The sequence below is a fragment of the Solea senegalensis genome, linkage group LG3 (assembly GCF_019176455.1).
Source record: "Solea senegalensis isolate Sse05_10M linkage group LG3, IFAPA_SoseM_1, whole genome shotgun sequence".
Lineage (NCBI taxonomy): Eukaryota > Metazoa > Chordata > Actinopteri > Pleuronectiformes > Soleidae > Solea > Solea senegalensis.
The window spans coordinates 15,369,547-15,391,242 of record NC_058023.1 but is presented as its reverse complement, the minus strand read 5'-3'; the positions used below and the strand labels follow the sequence as shown (position 1 = coordinate 15,391,242).

At 41.2% G+C, this 21,696-nt stretch overlaps 1 protein-coding gene across 1 annotated transcript in view; it reads left to right on the top strand.

Annotated features, from left to right (window-relative positions):
* Positions 1–6,013: 6,013 nt before the first annotated feature.
* The window catches only part of dhx15 (DEAH (Asp-Glu-Ala-His) box helicase 15), a 29,585-nt gene continuing 13,902 nt past the window's right edge, over positions 6,014–21,696 (top strand). Inside the window, exons 1-6 of the mRNA XM_044020548.1 lie at positions 6,014–6,164; positions 10,429–10,759; positions 11,542–11,735; positions 12,059–12,218; positions 14,005–14,223; positions 18,257–18,424. Coding sequence (XP_043876483.1) covers positions 6,160–6,164; positions 10,429–10,759; positions 11,542–11,735; positions 12,059–12,218; positions 14,005–14,223; positions 18,257–18,424 — 1,077 coding nt within the window. The 5' untranslated portion in view covers positions 6,014–6,159. The remainder of the gene's footprint in view (positions 6,165–10,428; positions 10,760–11,541; positions 11,736–12,058; positions 12,219–14,004; positions 14,224–18,256; positions 18,425–21,696) is intronic.

The window sequence follows — 21,696 nt, the reverse complement described above, 5'->3', positions numbered from 1 at the left end:
CCCAGCTCTGCCCCTTCATTATCAGCAGTTTATCATCCTCTTTTACTGACCATCTGCTCCAAGCACTTCATTAAGGACTTTTTTCCGTGGAACTGTTTGACGCTGGCTTTTTCAGCATCCGACCATGCAAGCACTTGAGACAAGCTGAAATTTCCAAATAAGTTATTTTTGCAGTTCCATTAATTCAACTCCACAATCTAGGACTGAAAATACAATTGATGTGTTTCCACTGACAGCACAATTTATTTGCTGATGTCTTATTATTTATTCTTATTGATAAAATGACTCACCCTTGTAAGATTTCTTTGTTGAAACTTGTTAAAACTCTGTGTTATTTATCTTGGTTTAACTCTTATTCTGGCCCTCTATGTGCCCATTATTTTTATCTTCTCCCTTTGACCTTTGTAGGGCTGCAATGATTATTCAATTAGTCGATTATTAGTCGATCCCTAAATCAACCTTCAACCTATTTGACATTTAACTAAAGCAAGCTTTCTGATTTTTCAGCTCCTTAAGTGTGAATATTGTCTGGTTTCTTTGTTCCATATAAGAAAGAAAACATTAAAACTGATTAATTTTGGTTTGAGAACAAAACAAAGACAATGAGAAAATCTTTGTGTCGGGGTTTGGGAAACAGATCAACATTTTAAAACGGTTTGTTTTTTCTGGCTTTTATTAATTGTGTTCTGTGAAAGCACTTTGCACTTTGTAAACTCTATATAAATAAACATGTTCCATCCACTCTCACATTCACACCTACGGTCAATTTAGAGTGTCCAATTAACCTAATCCCCATATTGCATCTTTTTGGTCTGTGGGAGGAACCCGGATAAAACTCACGCACTCAGGGAAAGAACATGCAAACTACATGCAGAAAAGCCCTTGTTCCAACTGGGGATCAAACCTGGGTCCTCTTGCTACAAAGGGTGCTAACCACTACAATAAACACATAATTTATCATTATCACATGTGTAGTGGGTCAGGATGAAGAAAAAATTACATTATGACCATGATCCAAACCCAACAGGAAATCCGCCATCTTGGGTTGACTGGCCATTTTTTGGCGTTTTGGCGAATTCGCAGCAATGGTATTTGAACTAACTCCTCCTAGAGTTTTCGTGCGATCACCTTCAAACTTGGTGAGGTCCCTGTGGACCAGTTGAGGAGCTTACAGTATCAAAAGTTTTTTCAAATGTCGCATGGCGCACGAGATAGGGGGCGGCAAAGTTCGTGATGATTCTGATGTTTCGCATCAGAAAAACAAAACTCTTATAACTTTGCGATGGAAGGTCCGATCCGAACCAAACTTGCTACCATTGATGATGGGCCATGGCTGAAGACGTCTATGAAAAAATGGTGAAGTTTGAAAACAGCGCCTCCTTGTGGTGAAAGAAAATACACCAAAAAAAAGTTTTTTTTACGATTTCGGGAATAACTTTTACACAGATAATCGTACTGCACTCAATTGGTGACAACAGTCAAAACACATGGTAGATGATGCGTGATCAATATGACGACAAATCGTTTAACGGTGTTGCCATGGCAACGACGCAAAGTTGGATTTTTGGGACAAAAAATCAAACTGCTACAACTTCGCGAATCCTGGTCCGATCTGAACCAAACTTGATAGGATTGATGACTGTCCGGCCCTAATGACGTCTATATGAAAATATTAAATTTCGAAAACGCCCCCTGGTGACAGCAGACAATATGACAGCTTGTATTTCAATTATCTCCTCCTAGAGCTTTTGTGCGATCACCTTCAAACTTGGTGAGATCCATGTGGACGAATTGAGCATCAAAAATTATCAACAGCTTTTTAAAATATTGTATGGCGTACGAGATAGGGGGCGCCAAAATTGGAGATAATAATAATTTTTCACAGCAGACAATGAAACTCTTATAACTTTGCGATGGAAGGTCTGATCCCAACCAAACTTGCTATAGTTGATGATGGTTAGTTCCTGAAGACGACTGTGTTGCTGAAACGGTACATTTTGAAAACAGCGCCTCCTGGTGGTGGTAGAAAATTCTAAAAAAACAAACTGTTACAACTTTGCCAATCCTGGTCCGATCTGAACCAAAGTTGCTGGGATTGATGACAGTCCGGCCCTGAACACGTCTATATGAAAATATTAATTTTCAAATACAGCGCCCCCTGGTGACAGCAGACAGAATTACATTTATAGTTTTTGATGCTGCTCCAACAGGGATTGTTGTATCCACTTGAAACTTAGTATGTGGGACCCCAGACCCTTCCTCAACATGTCCGTAAAAGGTCACCTCCCTACAGGAAGTGGAACGCCCGAAACAGGAAGTAAAGTCTTACATTGTCCGATTGACACGAAACTAGATATGTGAGTTACGGGACCTTCCCTGAACATGTTTCCGGAGACAAACAGGAAGTCGGCCATTTTAAACAGGAAGTGCCCTCTAACTTTGCCGTACGTTGTCCGATTTGCACGAAACCTTATATGTGAGTTACGGGACCTTCCCTGAACATGTTTACGGAGACGCCGTTGACCGAACAGGAAGTCGGCCATTTTAAACAGGAAGTGCCCTCTAACTTTGCAGTACATTGTCCGATCTGCACAAAACCTTATATGTGACACCAGGGACCTGTCCTGAGCATGTCTGTAAAAGGTCACCTCCCTACAGGAAGTGGAACGCCCGAAACAGGAAGTAAAGTCTTACATTGTCCGATTGACACAAAACTAGATATGTGAGTTACGGGACCTTCCCTGAACATGTTTCCAGAGACGAACAGGAAGTTGGCCATTTTAAACAGGAAGTGCCCGCTAACTTTGCCGTACGTTGTCCAATTTGCACGAAACCTTATATGTCACACCAGGGACCTGTCCTGAGCATGTCTGCAAAAGATGACCTCCCAACAGGAAGTGGAATGCCCGAAACAGGAAGTAAACTCTAAGATTGTCCGATCTGCACAAAACTTGATATGTAAGACAAGGGAACTTCCCTGAACACGTTTACGGACGCGCATTTGACCGAACAGGAAGTCGGCCATTTTAAACAGGAAGTGCCCTATAACTTTGCCATACGTTGCCGATCCCCCCCGAAATTTGGATCGACATGTGCGGGGACGCCGCTGAAAATAACTAGTACTGAAAATAACTAGTACCGCGCGCGGTGAATGAACGGGTGAGAGCGTGAGGTCGGCTCGAACCCGTTCAGAACCGCGCGCGGTACTAGTTATTTTTATTATTGTTATTATTATTATTATTATTATGCTTAAGCATTTTACTAGTTTCAATTCAATTTAAATATAATAAAAACAGTCGCTCAATCTACTACAGAATTGTCTGACTTTAAACATGACGTGTCACCTTTAAACTGACTGGTGCTGGTTTTGTAATGCAGCAACACTTATATAAAAATATCCAGATATTATTTATCAGCCAGCCTTAATGAAATATTGACTTGATTTACTGTGTCATGTGATATATATTGATATCCTCAAGCTTAAAACATCCCTTCTAACTCATTTTCTATTCTGGGCACAATGTAAATTATTGTTGCCTTTTAATCTGTTTTGCATGTAGCTCTTTAAAGCAGGGGAAAGGAATTGTGTAAATGATGAGTCCCTGGTGTTGTCCATGTCCTTCCTCCCAGCTCTGCTGTGTTTTTTGCCAAAGCTATTTCATACACACTTTGACCACTGTTTAATACCCTGTGAACGAGAGACGGACACAAGGGTGGAAAAATCCCCAGTAAATTTAAATTATCCTTGAATATTAGAACATTATGACTTTGTTCCTTTCGTTGACTTCTCCTTAACCATCACCATCAATCCCCCAGGGATAAGCAATGAGCCATTTGCCATTATACAGCTTGTTAGCAATGTCCAGGCTGTGTAATTACCTGTGTCAATGGCAATGATTGTCTTCAGCAACAGATTATTCATCACTTTATAATTGCAGAGGTTGAAAAGGGGGGATTTTGTGTCCCGCTAATGAAACTCAGGGGTAAAATATTATAATAACTCCCATTACATTTTTTTTCGTCTGTAACATAGAAGCTAAATTGCTGGTAAAATATCACACGGAAATTTGGAAGCATGAGCCTCAGGACAAAATTTAAGACACTGTAAGGAAGGAAAGAAACAGACAAATACTCAAAGGACGCATTCCTGGTTTGTAAGTTTATTTACTTTGCCAAGAAGGTCACGTTTTAGTCCTTGATTGTCAGTGTGGGTAAGAGCATAATTTCAAGTACAAAACTAATTTTGGGGTGGGTCGCCAGAGACAGCACAATACGATATTATCATGACATTTAAGCACGATCATGATATTTAAGTCATGATATGATATAATCACCATATTGCAATATACTATTGCAATATGGTGCATATATTGCACAATATTTGCAAAATCGTATATAGCTATACTCACACAACAGCTCAAATGAGAGTGAGCACTTGGCACAAAATGTACTTGTAATATCAGTTAAAATATATATTTGGTGTCTCAAAAGTGATATAACATTGCCACGCAATGTTTCACTGTATCTCTCTTCACTGTTACTCACTTACTGCCCAGCTGTACTGCTATTTACTGCTCTTCTGTAGTGCTCTTTTTCATCTTTTTAAAAAAAAACAAAAAAAAAACAAAAAACATTTATATACTGTGTATATATACGTTACTGTTTCACTTAACTTTTTACTGTTTTACTCCGGCTTCCTCCCACAGTCCAAAAACATGCAATGTGGGGATTAGGTAAATTGGACACTCTAAATTGACCGGAGGAGTGAGTGTGAGAGTGAATGGTTGTTTGTCTCTAGTTGTGTGTGGCCCTGCGATGGACTGGCGAACTGTCCAGGGTGTACCCCGCCTATCGCCCGATGTAGCTGAGATTGGCACAGCACCCCCCGCGACTCTCTGGTGGAGGATAAAGCGGTTAGATGATGACTGATGACTGACTGTTTCACTTAACTTTTGCTGTTTCACTTAACTTCTTACTGTTTCACTTAACTTTTTTTTTTAAATTTGTATGCTTGTTATGCACCTATGACACCAGAACAAATTCCTTGTATGTGCAAATCATACTTGGCAATAAAGCTCTTCTGATTCTGATTCTGATTCTGATAATCTTAAACTACAATAAAAAACATTGACAGCAACACACTATACAATAAGATCACTTAGTTCCCCAGGAATATGGGAACCCTAACCCAGACAGAAAGTTTTCAAGACTCCTTTAATTTCAACAGTCTGCATATTGAAAATAAATGTGTTTCAGATGTAGCCATTCTTTGTCTTTTGTTTTTGGATTGTATGAAACCCATAACACTGGATATGCATTCTAAAGCAGATAAATATATAATGAGAATATTACTTGTTGAATTTCATGTGGACCTCTATATGGACACTAAAGAGACATCCTTTACAGCGCAGCATCACTTTGTATCACCGAAATGGGCATTTTCTTTACAGCACTGAATATCATTTCCCCTAAGGACATCCTATGTGACACTGTCATGTAGGCAATAGTATGTAACTGCCGGTCCACAGGCAGCAGTTTCAGGCCCGCAGTTTTAGGCCCGCAGAATTAAGCCCCTCATTTTTTTCACGACCGTGCCACTTAGCGAGTGGGCTGTGCAATTGCTGCCGTTTCAGCAGGTTCAGGTGGGAACTTTATAATGGTACCCATTTTGATTAGAAGAGCACCCATAGGAAAGTGGCAAGGGCATCTTATAGGCCACTGTATCGCTTTTCTCCACTAGAAAGGCACTTCTTTGGAAACAATCCATTTTTTAGTTTAGTTTTGCTTTAGAGGTCACATATGAATGGCAATAGGGCACTTCCTCATGTTTTTACCACTCTGGAGTGTACTTTAGTGTGTGTCTTGTGAGTTTTTTTCCATTAGGGTTTAGTCATAGGCTTAATCATTTAGTGATGGTTAAAGTTAGGGTTATATCTATGGGTGTCCTCATAGCTGTACAGGAAAAGGATAGCTGCGCATCATCATCATCATCATCCGGACCCCTCTACATCCTCCTCCTCCTCCTCTGCATTGGCTTTCAGCGGCAGCAGCATCATGTGCAGGACTCGGTAAAAACCGGAACCATTTTTTTTTCAATGACTTCACATGGTCTCACAGTAAACTGCGACTTTTAAAATCAGTCCGGCAAGAACAAGAAATATGAGGTAAGAGCTTTCAGCCGGCATCACACCGTTGTTGAATGGTATAATTAGCAGCTAACAGCTAAAGCTAACATCTTAAGTGACGACTGCGAGTAATGACAAGTGTCCTCGTTGGTCTAATGTAGCATTAGCTTTAGCTGTCTGAGAGGAAAGCCGCATTCAAGTTTGTTTATATCACCCTGCGAACTAGCTGTGCTAACGAGCTGTGCTAACGTCAGCCGTTGACAAGTGCAGTTAGTGTGCTTGGACGGATGAATGGAAGCACAGCCAGCCAACAACTACAACAGAGCTAACGAGAGCGGCTAGAGTGGCTAAGTTAGCAAATACACAGCCACTATCGGGCCTGATTTGCTGTGCACGTGGCTACATGCAAACCGGTGCTAAAAGAGTCTTAAGGAAAGACAAATATGGCACGACTTAAAGTCCTCGCTGGCACATGGTTGTCACTGTAAGCAGCATTTTGGTAATTAAGGGGGGGAAGTGCTTCAGATGTAGCCACACATGATATACAGGCAGGCTGCACGCACTACTGTTAGCATAATCTAGGCGACCCGTCAGTCAGATATTACTGCCTCATCTTGTCACACGGACCTTATTTAAGGACTGACAAAGTGAGAACCTCATGCAGGGATTTGCGATTATTACGATTTATTTTTGCACACACACACACGCCAATTAGTGATTAGTGAATTTGACCTCTGTATTTAACCTATTCTTATTACATACCAGTAATGAATACTCATAAGGGAACAGGAGCAGCATACAGCACACTTATCTGTGCCTGGGGAGCAAGGGGGGAAAGGCACCCCAGTCACTGACCTGTCCCAGGATTTGGACCTGCAGCCCTCAAGCAAAATCAGTAAATGGAGATTTTCCCCATGAGGTTCAAATAGTAAAAAGGTGTTAGCAATTAAAACGATTTCACATAAATGTTTTGATTGAATTGGGATCATATGTGGATGACACTAGAGGAGTTGATTTAATCATTCAAAATTATTGTATTGTATTTTATTTCTTTGAAAATACACTTTTTGTTAGCAATGACCAACTTGTTCTTTGCACTCAAACTTGTTCATTCTTACCATGGGTGGGCTTAAGGAAGCAGTCTGATTGGCTGTCTGGAACTTCATAATATCTCAAAGATAATATGACAAACAGATAAATAAAAATAAAATTATTGTACCTTGTTGGATGTTGGCGGGTAAAACTAGCCAATCAGCAGGAAGTGTCCTAAGACTCGCCCATGGTCAGAATCGCAAACAAAAACCAAGGGAGTGCAAAGAACAATTTTGGAGTGCAAACGCAAAAGAGTCGAGCCAGTGAAAATCCGATCATTGCAAACTATTTTTTTGATGCGATTTAAAATCACAACATATCTTGTTAACATTCATCTCCCTGCTCTGTCTCACTCACTCACACACACACACACACACACACACACACACACACACACACACATTCTTCTACATGCACATTGTGTGCACTGCAGCCTTTATCAAACAATAAAACGGAAAAGTGGGATATCTGTTGATTAGCAAGTGAGTGAAGCACTGTTACACCCTGTGTGTGTGCGAGTGTGCAGGGATCCTGGCTGGTGGTTGGGTGGGCGGGGGCAATATATTGACTACAGTAGACAACACTATACCATACCTACTGTCTAAAATTAAGATTTACTTAAAATAGTTTATTGTATGTTCAGGGTGTGACCTTGCCTTTCACCTTATGTCAGCTGGGATTGGCTTCAGCTCCCCCACAACCCCCACGTGTAGGATAAAGCTGTAGACAATAAATGAATGAATGAACACAATGTTATTATAATTAAAGTTGAGTTCAGGATAGTCAGGATGTAATGGCAGTGCTTCCACTGAACGATGAACAGACCTATGTAATACAATGTGGAAGTAATCCAAGTATTCAGAATGTGTTACTCAAATTGAGCACATTTCAAATGTGCATGTGTTCTGTAGTGATTGCAAATGCTGCTGGAAGACTGATATCCTTTGAGCAGCAGTCTGACTGAGCAGATTTTTAAGGCACACACTTCCTTTCCATCCTAACCAAGCTCTTTGTAACTGTTACATCTTAAGTTTTGAAACAACTCATTAAAAACTAGAATTATTTAAAGCGTTTCCTTGTTTCTCTTTACAGAAAAACAAACACGTGATTTAAATACATTATTTAATTAATTGTGCTCCTAAATTTTTTGATGTGCTCCTTGGGGAAAAAAGTCAGTGTCAAGCCCTTTTTTCAGTAGAATATAGGAAATATTACTAGCGCAACACCTATCTTATTGCCATTTATATTAAAAGCCTGGAAGACAAATGTATGTTCTTCACCCATTAAGTTCCAGCAGGCTGCACACTAAGAGGTGCAACGATGCCCTCTACAGTTTGTAGTTCCCAATCACATTTCGAAAGTCATTAACACACATTAAAAGTTGCCGTTCTGACAAATGTTTCCGTGCTATTCAATGCTAAAATAATAAAATGTCACACCATGTAGTGTCTATATTTGGCCCATGTGCAGTCAACTTCAACGTAAATGCCAAGTTTTAAAGTCTACACTGTGGACACTGTTTTCAGTTAACATTTGCTTCCTCTAAAAGCCATTTAATTCATTCTTCTGGAATAGGGGGAAAATTGCTGTGGATTGTGGACAGTTAGTATTAACATGACCTTTGCATGCTATGCCTGATTAGACCATCCTGTTTGCTCCTGTGCATAAGAAAGTGCTCTCACATTTTCATCTATTTCAAGGAAAATAAGTTGGCATCGGGTAATAGTTTGTTCACTGTTCATTTCTTCTCCTGCTCTTTATGTTAGATTTAAATCTCATTGTGTTTTCATTGGACAATTTCAAGACCAAACTTTTTAATCCTTGCTTTAAATGTGGAAATAATTTAGGGTCTGGTTTTCTGTTCATGTGCAGCACTTCTGGGATTCATTTTCTTCCACGTATCTGTGAAAGTCCACTTTCTTCACAAAGTCATGCAAACTTAGTTCCACAACCATGTAATATTATGGAGTGGGAGTACGACATGAGGTGGCCTCATATCGTATGAGGATATGACTATTTATTTTGTGCTGTTGCTCAGCGAGGATGGTCGAATGAATGCATGAAATGAAATAATGAATGAGCATAAAAGTCGGCAATATAATCCAATTTAATGACTCAACTCTATCAGTTGTCACTTGTGACAGTCAGTACGTTTTGCATGCACGGTTTATTCAAGCTAAGGCCGTAATAAGACTAAGACAACAAGTCAGCAACTGGACAACTTGCACAGTCAGAATATACATGTGGAGGAGAAAATCTATCCGTTTGTTGTTGACCTTTACGTCACAGAAAAACAAATGGCGAGATGGATCGTGCTGTGGTTCTGTATATTTCATATCTGCTGTACATATTCATGATACAAATGAGATCGAGCATGGCTCTTGTGGTTGGCCTTTGAACATCACTCGTGCTTTATTCGTGCAAATTATTTGCATGTTATTTTTAGAACATGTGTCCAATCAATGCAGCATTCACATCGGCCGTGTATTTTCAGACCATGGTTGATTTTCCAGAGTTTCCTTTCTGACAAATTTACCGTGAACCAAAGAGTGTCATCGGATAACAGAATTGCATGTAAACGCACTGACTAACTCAGACACTAACATCACTTAATCATAATTAACTTTCCTTGAAGTCGTCAGGCTGCTGACATCACCTTGGAAGTTTTACTGATGTTTCATAGCGTAGACACTTCTCTGGTACTAGATTAATTTCTGAAGGTTTATTTTCAACAAAGTGAAATGAAAAGACATAGGGATGCTTCAGTGGCTTTATTCAAATGTTAGGATTTTAGCCACAGCATGTATACTTAATCGTCGGAGGAAAGAAGTTAGTACGGCACTTTGCATTCACATTGTTAATTGCACCCAACGATCAAAACATACCAGTTCCATTAAAGCCTTTTGCGAAAAGAACTGCTATTAAATCACACATGATAACTGTTTTCTAGAAGTTATATTATCTGTCAAAGTTGTTGTCCTCTTGCCACATAAAACTACACAACTACTGACAGGGAATGCCAAACCAGAAGTCTCTCATAAATAATGGCGGACGTCTACTTACATGTTTCTGCCAAAAATAAGGTCTATAAACTTGGTGTGTGTGTGTGTGTGTGTCTGAGTGTGCATGCATCCATGTCACACCCAGTGTGAGAGCTGTCATAGTGTGGCACTGCCACCAAATCCTAAACACACGCATGTTGCTGTTACAGGCGTGACTACGACAGAGGCAGAGGCCGTGATGAATGGTCGCGAGACAGGGACCGTGACCGGGATCGAGACCGTGACAGAGACAGGGATGTGAAGTCGTCTGGCTTGCACAACAACCCGGCTGCGTTCAGTGGAGGCTTCCTTAAGCAGAACCCCATACAACAGCAAATCAACCCTTTCACCAACCTGCCGCACACGCCACGCTACCATGAGATCCTCAAGAAGCGGCTGCAGCTGCCTGTGTGGGAGTACAGAGAGCGCTTCACTGACATCCTGATGAGGCACCAGTCTTTTGTGCTTGTGGGAGAGACGGGCTCTGGAAAGACCACACAGGTAGAGATCCTGAAGGACACGTTACCCGCATCTACACTTTCACTGTGACTTTTCCGAAATGTGTCCAAATCAAAGTTCTAAATTCATTGACTAAATTGGTTTAATTATACCATATGAAACTGGGTGCAGTGAGCAGATGGTGCATTTTTAAACAGTTTTTCCTCTGGAGTCAATTCACAGTATGTGGCTATTAGATTTATTTTCGAGTTCTTGAACACGCTCGGTCGGCTGTTTTTAAAACTTGCAAGAGCGAAGATTAGTGTAAATCACAGATCGAGCCTCAAACTCCTCCTGAGGGTAAAATAAGGGGAATGTGCCATTTCCTTAAATGAAATGGTACAACCTTGGCAGTGCTTTCTGCTTCAGTGACGGTAAGGAAAATGTTTTCCACTTGATACGTTCATCACAACATTTTTGAAATGTGTACATACACACCATGCCGTAGAGGGGGCAACATGAATTGCAGTCATAGTTATATTTGCCTCCAAAATGTCTAAATTTAACATGGGAGAAGGTTCATTTTGGCTGGAGCTTAACAGCTAATCACAGTCATTTCTCTCATCATACTGAACGGGTGAGGGCTGTGGAATCAAAAGTCGGTTTAACCGGGTCAGTGTAATTGAAGAAAAAAAAAAAGATTCTTCTCAAGATTCTTTTAATCACTATTTTATCTTTTTAGTCGATTGATGCATCTTCTATCCAGTTGCGTCCTCCAACATCCATCGCCCTGTGATCATCTCACATTGTCATTTAAAGACCTCAACTCGTCTCCTCTGCTCCAGATCCCCCAGTGGTGTGTGGACATGGTGCGGTCAGTGCCAGGACCAAAGAGAGCAGTGGCTTGCACCCAGCCGAGGAGGGTGGCGGCCATGAGCGTCGCTCAAAGGGTGGCTGATGAGATGGATGTCATGCTGGGCCAAGAGGTTGGCTATTCCATCAGGTTTGAGGACTGCAGCTCTGCCAAGACTGTACTCAAGTAAGGTGGCCCTTTTAAAGTAAATGCATCATAATAATAACAATACTACTACTACTAATAATAATGATGATGATAATACTAACAATAATAATAACAACAACAATAATAATAATAAAAACAACTGATTATTCAAAAAAAGCACCTGTACTGAAATTGGTGGATGATAGCAGATTACCCAAAGAAATTGTACAAATTATGCTTTTTAATTAAATAGATAAACAACGTATTGCTACTTGCTTTAATTTACAGATGGACTTTATTCAGATACAACCTTTTTATGTAACCATCTTTTTTACTTTGCTCGATCTCTTTTGTTCCTTTAGGTACATGACAGATGGAATGTTGCTCCGGGAAGCCATGAACGATCCCCTGCTGGAGCGCTACGGTGTCATCATCCTGGACGAGGCCCACGAGCGCACACTTGCCACAGACATCCTCATGGGCGTCCTCAAGGAGGTGGTTCGTCAGAGAGCCGATCTCAAGGTAAAAATATGATTTTTGTCATAAACGTTCATTCACTCATTGTCTATGGGTTTATTTGGAGCCAATCCCAGCTGAGGCGGGGTCACACCCTGGACAGGCTGCCAGTCCATCGCAGGGCAAACACACTGAGACAAACATTACTCTCACATTCACACCTACAATCAATTTAGAGTGTCCGATTAACCTCTGCATGTTTTTAGAGTGTGGGAGGTAACCAGAGAACCTGGAGAAAACCCACGCACATATGAAAAATGCCTAAAAGACATGCCCAAAGTAAATGAAGAATTGCTTCACAATATTGAGGTTCATATGCATGGGACCTCAGAGAACGTATAACCAGTGATAGAAATATCGTGCCTGTTACTATGCCCGAGTAAATTTGAGTAAAATAAAGGAGAAAAGTGACATTTTTATTCTCATCTGTTTTTGTTTGTGACAGAGGACAACACCATGCTAACAATGATTCCATGCACACAGATGCCATTGATCCCCTTCAGCAACACCTTGACTACAAAAATACCAAATCTGTTACAATTTGAGAAAAGGGCAAATTTGCAAAGGGATAATTTTGTCTCCAAATTGAGTAGTTCTATTATACTATATAAATGATTGTTTTGAGCCCAAGAAAAAGCCATTTTAAAATATTTTTTGCACTTAAGTTCACTTTAAAGGGTTAATTTAGCATATTTCTTTTACGCTCTAGTTTCTTGCCATCATTCTTCCAACTTATTATTTTGTTTTTTTGAAAGCTAAATTCAGGGTTCCCACAGTCATGAAATTCCTGGAAAAGTTTTAAAATCCTACAGCTAGTAACTATGTTCGTCCTTTGTCATTCCATCCTCTTTTTTTTTCTGACGGCGTCTGCATGTCTGACATCAGTGTATCTATTGAGAAAAAATAAGAAAGCTACTGTATTCTCCACCTCAGAACCAGTGGAGATTGCTCTCAGAGTCTGCCCCATTTTAAGCCAATGAAGCAAGGGAGAAAAAGCAAGGTGTCTGTGTGAATGGGAATGTACAGGCAGGCAGATGTTTTATAGGTGGCGTGTGCCAGAAATAATCCTCATACAGCAGATGGATAATGACTCGTTGTGTGTCAGTGTGGATTCAAAGGTTAGATTGTTGTTCGCGGACTGTTAAATGAGGTCTAGGTTATTAGGAATGATCGTCCCCCACTCACACCCCTCTTCCTCCTTTATCCCCATCCCCTACCAAATTTGAAAGTTTAATTTGCCTTGATTAAGAGCAATTATGATGTCTTGCAGAGCGTAAAGTGAAATGCAGAGACACTGGCCCCTGAAAATGTTTGAGATTGAAAATGGTAGACGCGTTTCCCATCAGAATCCTAATGCGCTTTATCTAATGGCTCTGGAGAGAACACTGTGTACCTGATATCAGGAACAAGGACTGCCGCGCTCTGCAAAGGTCAGTGACTTCACAGAGCGCCAAGTCGCAAGTCAGTGACTTGGAGCGTAATGTCAACTTCTGGACTGTAGACACCATCTTGGGTCTGAGCCATTGCCTTCACCTTAAATTCTTATGTAACCTTTTGCACTCTCTCATCTATCTGTATGTAATTGCTCTGTTATCCTCTCGAGCTGGTGTCCTTAACCCCACTCATCATTAAGCCATATTAAGTGTTAATTCATTTGTCACTTCAGTGCTCCCTCCCATAGTCACCACAGTTCTCCACACTCTAACCCTTCACACTTCTTTCACCTCTTTAATGAATCCAGTGTCTTCTTTTCACAAAACCCCTCACACTTTGCTCACCCCGCTCTGTCCAGGTTATTGTCATGAGTGCCACACTCGATGCTGGAAAATTCCAGGTGTACTTTGACAACTGCCCACTGCTAACCATTCCTGGACGCACCCACCCCGTGGAGATTTTCTACACACCAGAGCCAGAGCGGGACTACCTGGAGGCGGCCATCCGGACTGTGATCCAGATCCACATGTGTGAGGTGGATGAAGGGGACTGTCTGCTCTTCCTCACTGGACAGGAGGTATGAGTCTATATGATATTGTTGTGAATGGATTGTTTGTGGTGTTCTTTAAATTAAATAAGTTTGCAGTGACTTAAAACCTTAGTGGGTAACTTTGAAATACGAGCAAATCTAGATTCAAACAGTTGCCAATTGAGTTCCACCCAGAACTAAGTACGTCGTGTGACGCCTGGCAACATTCCAACATTCCAACACTACACAGAAGAAGTGATTTGCAATAGCAACAATGCGCTAATAACGTGAGATAGCTGCAGACAGGTTAAAATACGACTGAAAACACAAAGACTCCCACGTGAAAGTTAGGTCTCCTGCTCAAAAAGGTTTGGCGGGATATAAGCTCTGCCCCTGCGATAGCAACAATGCAGATCTGATAGTATTATTTGATAGAGCCTGTTTTCAGATGAATGACATATATCACTTCTACTAATGAAAACCAAATAAGGACAGAACACAAAACAACCAAAACGTCCACAAAAGTTGTGCACTGCATCTTGAATTTGTAAGGCATTGCCATTCCTGAAAGATATTTGTTACAGTTATTATATGTTGAAGCTGTTATCCAAATATATTCATCTTTCATTAAACACATTTGGTTGGTCAAAAAATGTCACAAAAAATACGTTTATGTCCATTCAAGATAATATTTGTGTCAATTTTCTCAAACAACACTTTTTAAGAAGCAACAAAAACTATTGTTTTAATCATTCAAAAATATTGTGCTTTACTGATTGGAAATATACTTGTTCTTCGCACTCCCTGATTTTTTCTTTGCGCTGCCTCACTTGTTCTTTGTGCTCAATCACTTGTTCTTTGCGCTCCCTGGTTTGTTCTTTGCGTGTTTTTTTGTTTGCGGGCTCCTTAGGAAGCTGCCTGCTGATTGTCTACTGAGTTTTGGAGCGACAGCTCAATAGACTGGAAATCGTCACAGGTTTGTAGTCGCTGTCCATCTGGAACTTGTTCGCCATCGCTGGACAGCGACTCCAAACCTGTGACGACTTCCGGGTCTATTGAGCTGTCGCTCCAAATACTCAGTAGCCAATCAGCAGGCAGTTTCTTAAGGCCTGCCCGCAAACAAACCAGGGAGTGCAAAGAACAAACCAGGGAGCGCAAATAAGAAGTCTCTTTTCAAACAATAAAATACAATATTTTTAAATGATTTCTGCTTCTTAAAAAGTGTTGTTTGATTTGTTTGAACACCACTGTGCAGGGGCCCACTTTGAAATCTGAAAACCGTCGCAAACAGCTCTGATCAACGCAGGAGAATCCGATCAATAATTCCCACATCTACTAATGTTTTTATGTGAACAAGGGGATACAGAAATAATCAGTCCACCTCTATTTATTTCTGAACTTGCATATCTTTCATCATGTGGTTATTGTAGCTGGGCTCCATGTAAAATATTTGAAAGGTTTAGCTTAGCAAAATAATGAGAAAAATAACACATCACATTGTTTTATTCCTTATGAGCATTTCTTACAATACTTACACACTTTCCAGCAATATAAAACTTAATTACAAAACTACAAAAAATGTAAATGCAGTCTATTCCAGTTGCTTCCCATGGAAAGTTTCCAATTTTTAAAATTCCCCAAATTTTGCAACCCTAATTGTTATTGAATTATTGCCCAGCTTTAATTATTTTCACCTACACAAGGAATCGCACAAGTCGGGACTTTGTGACTTTCCCAATTATGCTGTGACGGGATGTTTATTAGGAGTAATTATTTGTCACTCAACAGCTGCTCGACCGTTGCAGCACACCTACGTCAGTTTTCATTTGTCAGAACCTGATCAATATGCAGCTTGTTATGAAGGGGATGAAGTCATTAGAGGGCATGGTGTTTGAAGTGGTCTCCTTTGAGGGCTGTAATTGATTTTAGATTTCGAGGTATCGCAGCTGCTCGGATGGCCAGAAACACTCGACGGTCACTCGCTCCTGTTGATGTGTAGAAAAGTTTGGGATGTTCACTGGCAAAGAATTTACTCAGAATTTTGCTCTTAGATATAATTTGTGGACTTATTTGACAAACACCCCCTCCCCCCCACCGTGGTATTACAGAGAGAACTCCAATGGGGAGTTCATTACCACCCTCTCCTAATTGGGTTAAGAAGTTAATGTGTAGTGGGTTTGGCAGAGATGGGTGTTCAAAGGGTCTCGTAGCATGCCCCCTCGAGCGCTTCTTAACCTCTTCAGTCTTTCCACAGCGCTGATGTAGACTAATGATTGTGAGGCAGATCCTTGGCAAAGCCTGAGACTCTCTTCATCTGACTGTTAAATTTATCACAGATGAGCGCAAAATGCACAAGCTCTTCTCTCTTCCACACATTTTCTGTGGGATGTTTTCGCTTCCACGAACAAATAGAACCGAAGCGTCCAAGTCCAAACAAGAAAGTCAAAACATATCACAGCTGTGGAGCTAAGATAAGTCCTTAATATTAAAGCTTACCCCTCAGCAGCTCACATCAAAACATGAGCATTGGCAGGGGGGTTGTTTGCCAGTCAAGAGGAGTTTCTAAATGTGTCGGTTATTATCTTGGCTGTAGATTGTTGCTTCTGGGGTCACAGGGAGAGCTGGCGGACAGGTTCTCAACAGTGGCCAACTGCCCCTCTGTGTGCACACAGTCATGCGCACGCACACACGCACTCTTCATATCCCTCAGGAAAAGACAGCCAGCTTGCTTCCAGTGCTTTGGCAAAGGGCTCCATTCCCCCCCCCTCCATGGCAGCTGCTGCATCCAGAGGCTTGATAGGCTATTAATACCCAGGATAATTTTACCAATCTATTCAGATTTACCGTTTTCCACTTGTCAGTGTGTTGATTAAGAGGCACATGGCCATCAGCGGGGTTTGACTTAGTGCAATGAACAACAGGACAAAGAGGGCTAATAACGTGCTCGTAGTCCAAAAGGAAAAGAGAAAACATCGGCACGGTGCTTCCTGGTGTCAAAGCGAACATCACTGGCACTGGGGCAAATATACTTTGTTTCAGCCACAGTATGTATGTAGAAGTGGAAGTAACAATTTCTCATACCTTGTAGCTGTTTTGGGACATATAGAATAACGACAATAAGCCATGATGCTCTTCATCTGTCCACATGCAACAGTAAATTAACATTGGGAATGAGAAAACCTCCTCATCAGTGCTGTCACTGTGACTTTGCTGCATTGTTCCCATGGGCCTGCAGGTGGTGCAACAGTATAGGCTTTAACGAGGGACTCGCTGTAACTGCTGCTTCATGAGGATTAAATAATTGTTTGTTAGACAAAGACAAGTCAAGAAAATGGTTTCCATAGCGAAAGTTGCTGATAATAAAAAGCTGTTATATGGTGTTCTGGGCCATTACAAATGTTTTAATGCATATAGTTTTAGGTGACGATAAAACAAGTTTTCCTATGGTTGCAAAGCAGCGGTGCCTGTGGAATATCGGAGTGTATACAGGATTTTTAATAATGTATTCTAATAGGCTTTTAGAGAACAGGCCCTAACCCTGTTTCCACTATCATGTTTTCTTATTTCTGGTGTTGCTCAGGTCCTCTGTCTGTCTGCCAGCCCATCGGCTCTAGAACGTTCAGCTTCACTAAACTGATCTGCCATGATTTGCCGCTGGTTATGCATCAGTGCTGCAGTCTCATCTCACATTCCCTTCTACAATACTGCACTGTGAAATAATGAACCCTGTTTGAGCCTGTCTCTCTCTCTCTCTCTGTGTGTGTGTGTGTGTGTGTGTGTGTGCCTGCCGAGCGCATGGGCGTCCATGTTTTCCGTGATTGCTGCATTTGACAACAGAGCCACAGGGAGCTCAGCAAAGCATACTGCAGCCCAGGTTTAATTTCCTCTGTCAGATGGAGCGATAGTTAGAACAAATGTACTGTAGCAGGGAACCACGGTTTCCCCGGCCACTTCCCCTCTCCCATATCATCCAGATTCACTGCTTTTGTTGATCCAGGTGTCATTGAAAACCTGTTTTTGTGTTGTTGTTTTTATACATACAAGTGTTGCCTCGATTAAGTGGCGTGCTTCTATCTTTCAGGAAATTGACGAAGCCTGCAAGCGAATCAAGAGAGAGGTGGACGATTTGGGCCCTGAAGTTGGTGATATCAAAATCATCCCATTGTACTCCACACTGCCTCCACAGCAGCAGCAGCGGATCTTTGAGCCACCCCCACCCAATAAACCAAATGGTGCAATTGGAAGGAAGGTATAACTGCCTTGTTGCTATAAAAACACTCAGAAGAGGGTGGGGGGGTTTTGTTGAGACGGGGAGTTTGTGGGCGAGTGCAAGCAAAAGCGAGATTGAGTGGGGTTGATGTAGAAAGAACAGATGGGGAATAAGGTGGGTAAAGGAAGAGAGCTGGAAGGTAGGGACTGAAACTTTTTTCCCCCCTCTCTCAGCTTTAGTGCAGAACTGACTCACACAACATATGCTGCGTTTGTCAGCATGCAATTCGCGGCTCTAAATTATAACTGGGGTATTACTCACACCCTCTGAGCCTGAGGAAAGTATTGCATTCTCAGTCATTTTTATCTTTCCACTACATTTGTACAGGCCCTACCACCACTCAGAGGGGGAGGCCTCAGACCTTTGGTGTCTGATTTGTCGGAGGTTATTTGAGATGACCGAAAAACACAACTTTTCCCACCATACACAGTAGGATTTTTTTTTTCCTTCAGTTGCTTAATCTCAGAGGCGTGGAAGATCCCCTCATTGATACAGACACAACACAATTCCTTTCTTTCGTGTGACAGTTTCTGTTCATATGGGCTCATCACCAGAGGATCAGCACCACCTGCGCTGGCTCACTGTTGGCCAGGGATCTGACAGAATATCAGAATATCATCACTGCCAGTGAATAAGCAAACATTCAGTCCCGGTATCTGATAGGGGACAGTGTTGATGAATGACTCAGTGGTACAACCTCTCTAATTGAGGCAGATCAGGCTGACATAAGAACAGTGAAAATATTTATGGGCTGTCAAAGTTAAACGAATTGTGATATTTCGATTCAACCTGTATTTCGCGAATACACAGTTAATAGATTTGTGGTTGTACAGAATACTAATATGCATTATTTAACCATAAAAGTTTGAATTAGGTCTGAGTAGGAGTGGGTGATATCGACAGAACATTTTCGATATTTTTGTTATTTTGATCGATATTATGCCGATTTTTCACCGTCTTTAAAATTAAGGATTCAAGTAAATATTCAACAACAAAAAAAATGTTATGTTCTGCATAACATTGCACACAGAATTAATCAGTGTGCTCCAGATTATCTTATGTACTGTAAAAAAAAAAACCGAATGACCTGTAATTCGTTCAATTCACCGTTCAACTTTTCTTGAGATGGGGCGGCTGATGTCTCCATGTTTTCTCCATGCAGCATTTATGTTAAAATATAGAAATTCATTGAACTGGTTTCTTCAAATTTCACTTTTATCATAATTTATCAGGGTCATTTTTATCGTGATAATCCTTTTTTTGGAGTTTTATCCTTTCATCTCATCTATCTGTCTGTTTGAGTCACCCTTGGTTGTGCTGTGCAGGTTTAAAAGGCTCAGCATTATTAGTGGTTTGATTACCCAGTGTTGAAGAAGTTCAGATGTCACTCCCAGTAAATGCTGCTCCTGTGCAAAGGGATGTTGACATGAAACAAAGCCATGGTCTGTTGCTTCCTCCTCCTGGTAAACATTGTTTACAAACTTCTCCTGAAGTTACTTGAGAATGTTAAGTGAATTCAGTGATTACACTCTAACCTCTGAACTGATAACCCAGCAGCCACTTTTCAGCTCCAAAACAGCACAGCCGATTCCCTGTTTTCCCCAAGACCAATTTGTCAGGCGCTTGTTGAATCGGCTGAGGTCGAGCATTTAAAGTTGCCGTGCTTGAAGTAAATGTGCTTCTCATCCATATCTGACTGAGCGACTCATCAAGTGAAAAATGCAGAGATGTCATCCCATCCAGCCCAAGAGGAAGGAGTGAAAAAGAATTAATGTTCGTCATGTCTGCAGCTATGCATGCTAACGACTGCATTAGTCTCCCCTCAATTAACATAAAGCACCACTCATCATTGCTGTATTTCTCCAGGAAAGCCACTGATCTTCCATTTTTGAACAGTTGTATCATTTAGAGCTAAGGCAGCAATTGACTAATTACAAACAAAGACTATAATCTCACTCTGCTTTGCAGCGTCTCAAAGATTGTCTCTAACAAATGTGCTGTGATTAGTTTTAGGTTTGTTTTTGGCATTGTCACATTTGGAATGGTCCCCTCAAATGTCACTTGTAATTCCTCCACATATCCATTTCAACGAGCCCTGAATGTTGGTGCGCCAGTGCAGCTCCAGGCACGTTCTCCTTTCCCCAGTTGGGGGGAGCCTTTATTTGTCAACAAGGCTGCGTCTCCCAGCGGGGAATGTGAAAGATGGCCCGTGTTAGCCATGGTACTTTCTCTCCTGCAGGTAATAACCCAGAAATAACATGCAGAGATGATGCTCTAATGATATTACTGATGAAGAAGCCAGGATTATCCAGTGCAGCAACAGACTGGAAGGAGCCAGCCTGCGTTCTGTATAATGGCCCTAGGCTGGATAATCCTTCAGAATCAATGCAGGCAATGAGGCCACCCATATGATCATGAAATGTGAGAGGGTGTCATGTGTGGCATCTGCTGGAGCCCTGCCTGTGTCCCAACTACACAGAACAGTGCAGTCTCACCTATTACTTTTTTAAACAGCCTTTGAAGCATTCCATGTCTTTCAGAAATATAGTGTCTGTCATGTGGCACTGTCTGGTCTGGCGTTGTTTGGCCAGCCAATTTATTTTCAGACTGCCACAGTGTGGCTAATTGCTTTCACGATGATTTGACACCTTTATACCTTTGGGCTTCTGATGGCACTTTTTAGACTGCAGGAATTTAACAACCTGTAACCTGGAGCTTCCCGCTGAACTTTGGGGAGCTTTATGAGCCTTAGATACAAGGTTCCTTCTTGTGATTTGGATATTATGCAATAAAAAAGATGGAAGTGGGATGTCCAACACATCACAAAAAGTCCTGCACCTTTTGGTCATTAGTTTTATCACCATTTCCGCCTGAAACTGAGAAAACTTTTTGCTCATCGTCATCATTTTGCTCCCTACGCTTTCATCATTGTTCTTCTCATTTATAATTTTACCCAGGAACTTCAATGCAGGCAGATAATAGTGGAAAATAAAGTAGACTTGATTGTGTCATAAGACATGAACTTTGGATAATGTCCAGATAATTGTGCAGATATTTGTGTGACAAATGCAGCAGGATGTTGTTTTTGTGAGACCTGCAGGAGGCAAGACACTGGGCTGTGCACTTTTTGTGGAGTGTATGTATCATTTGGACATTATTCATAGGTTTGAGGGAGCTAGTAAGAGACGTTCTGGAAAGTGTACGGGGGGCTCACATCCAGCCCGTTGACATTTCAGGAGAATGTCAGGATT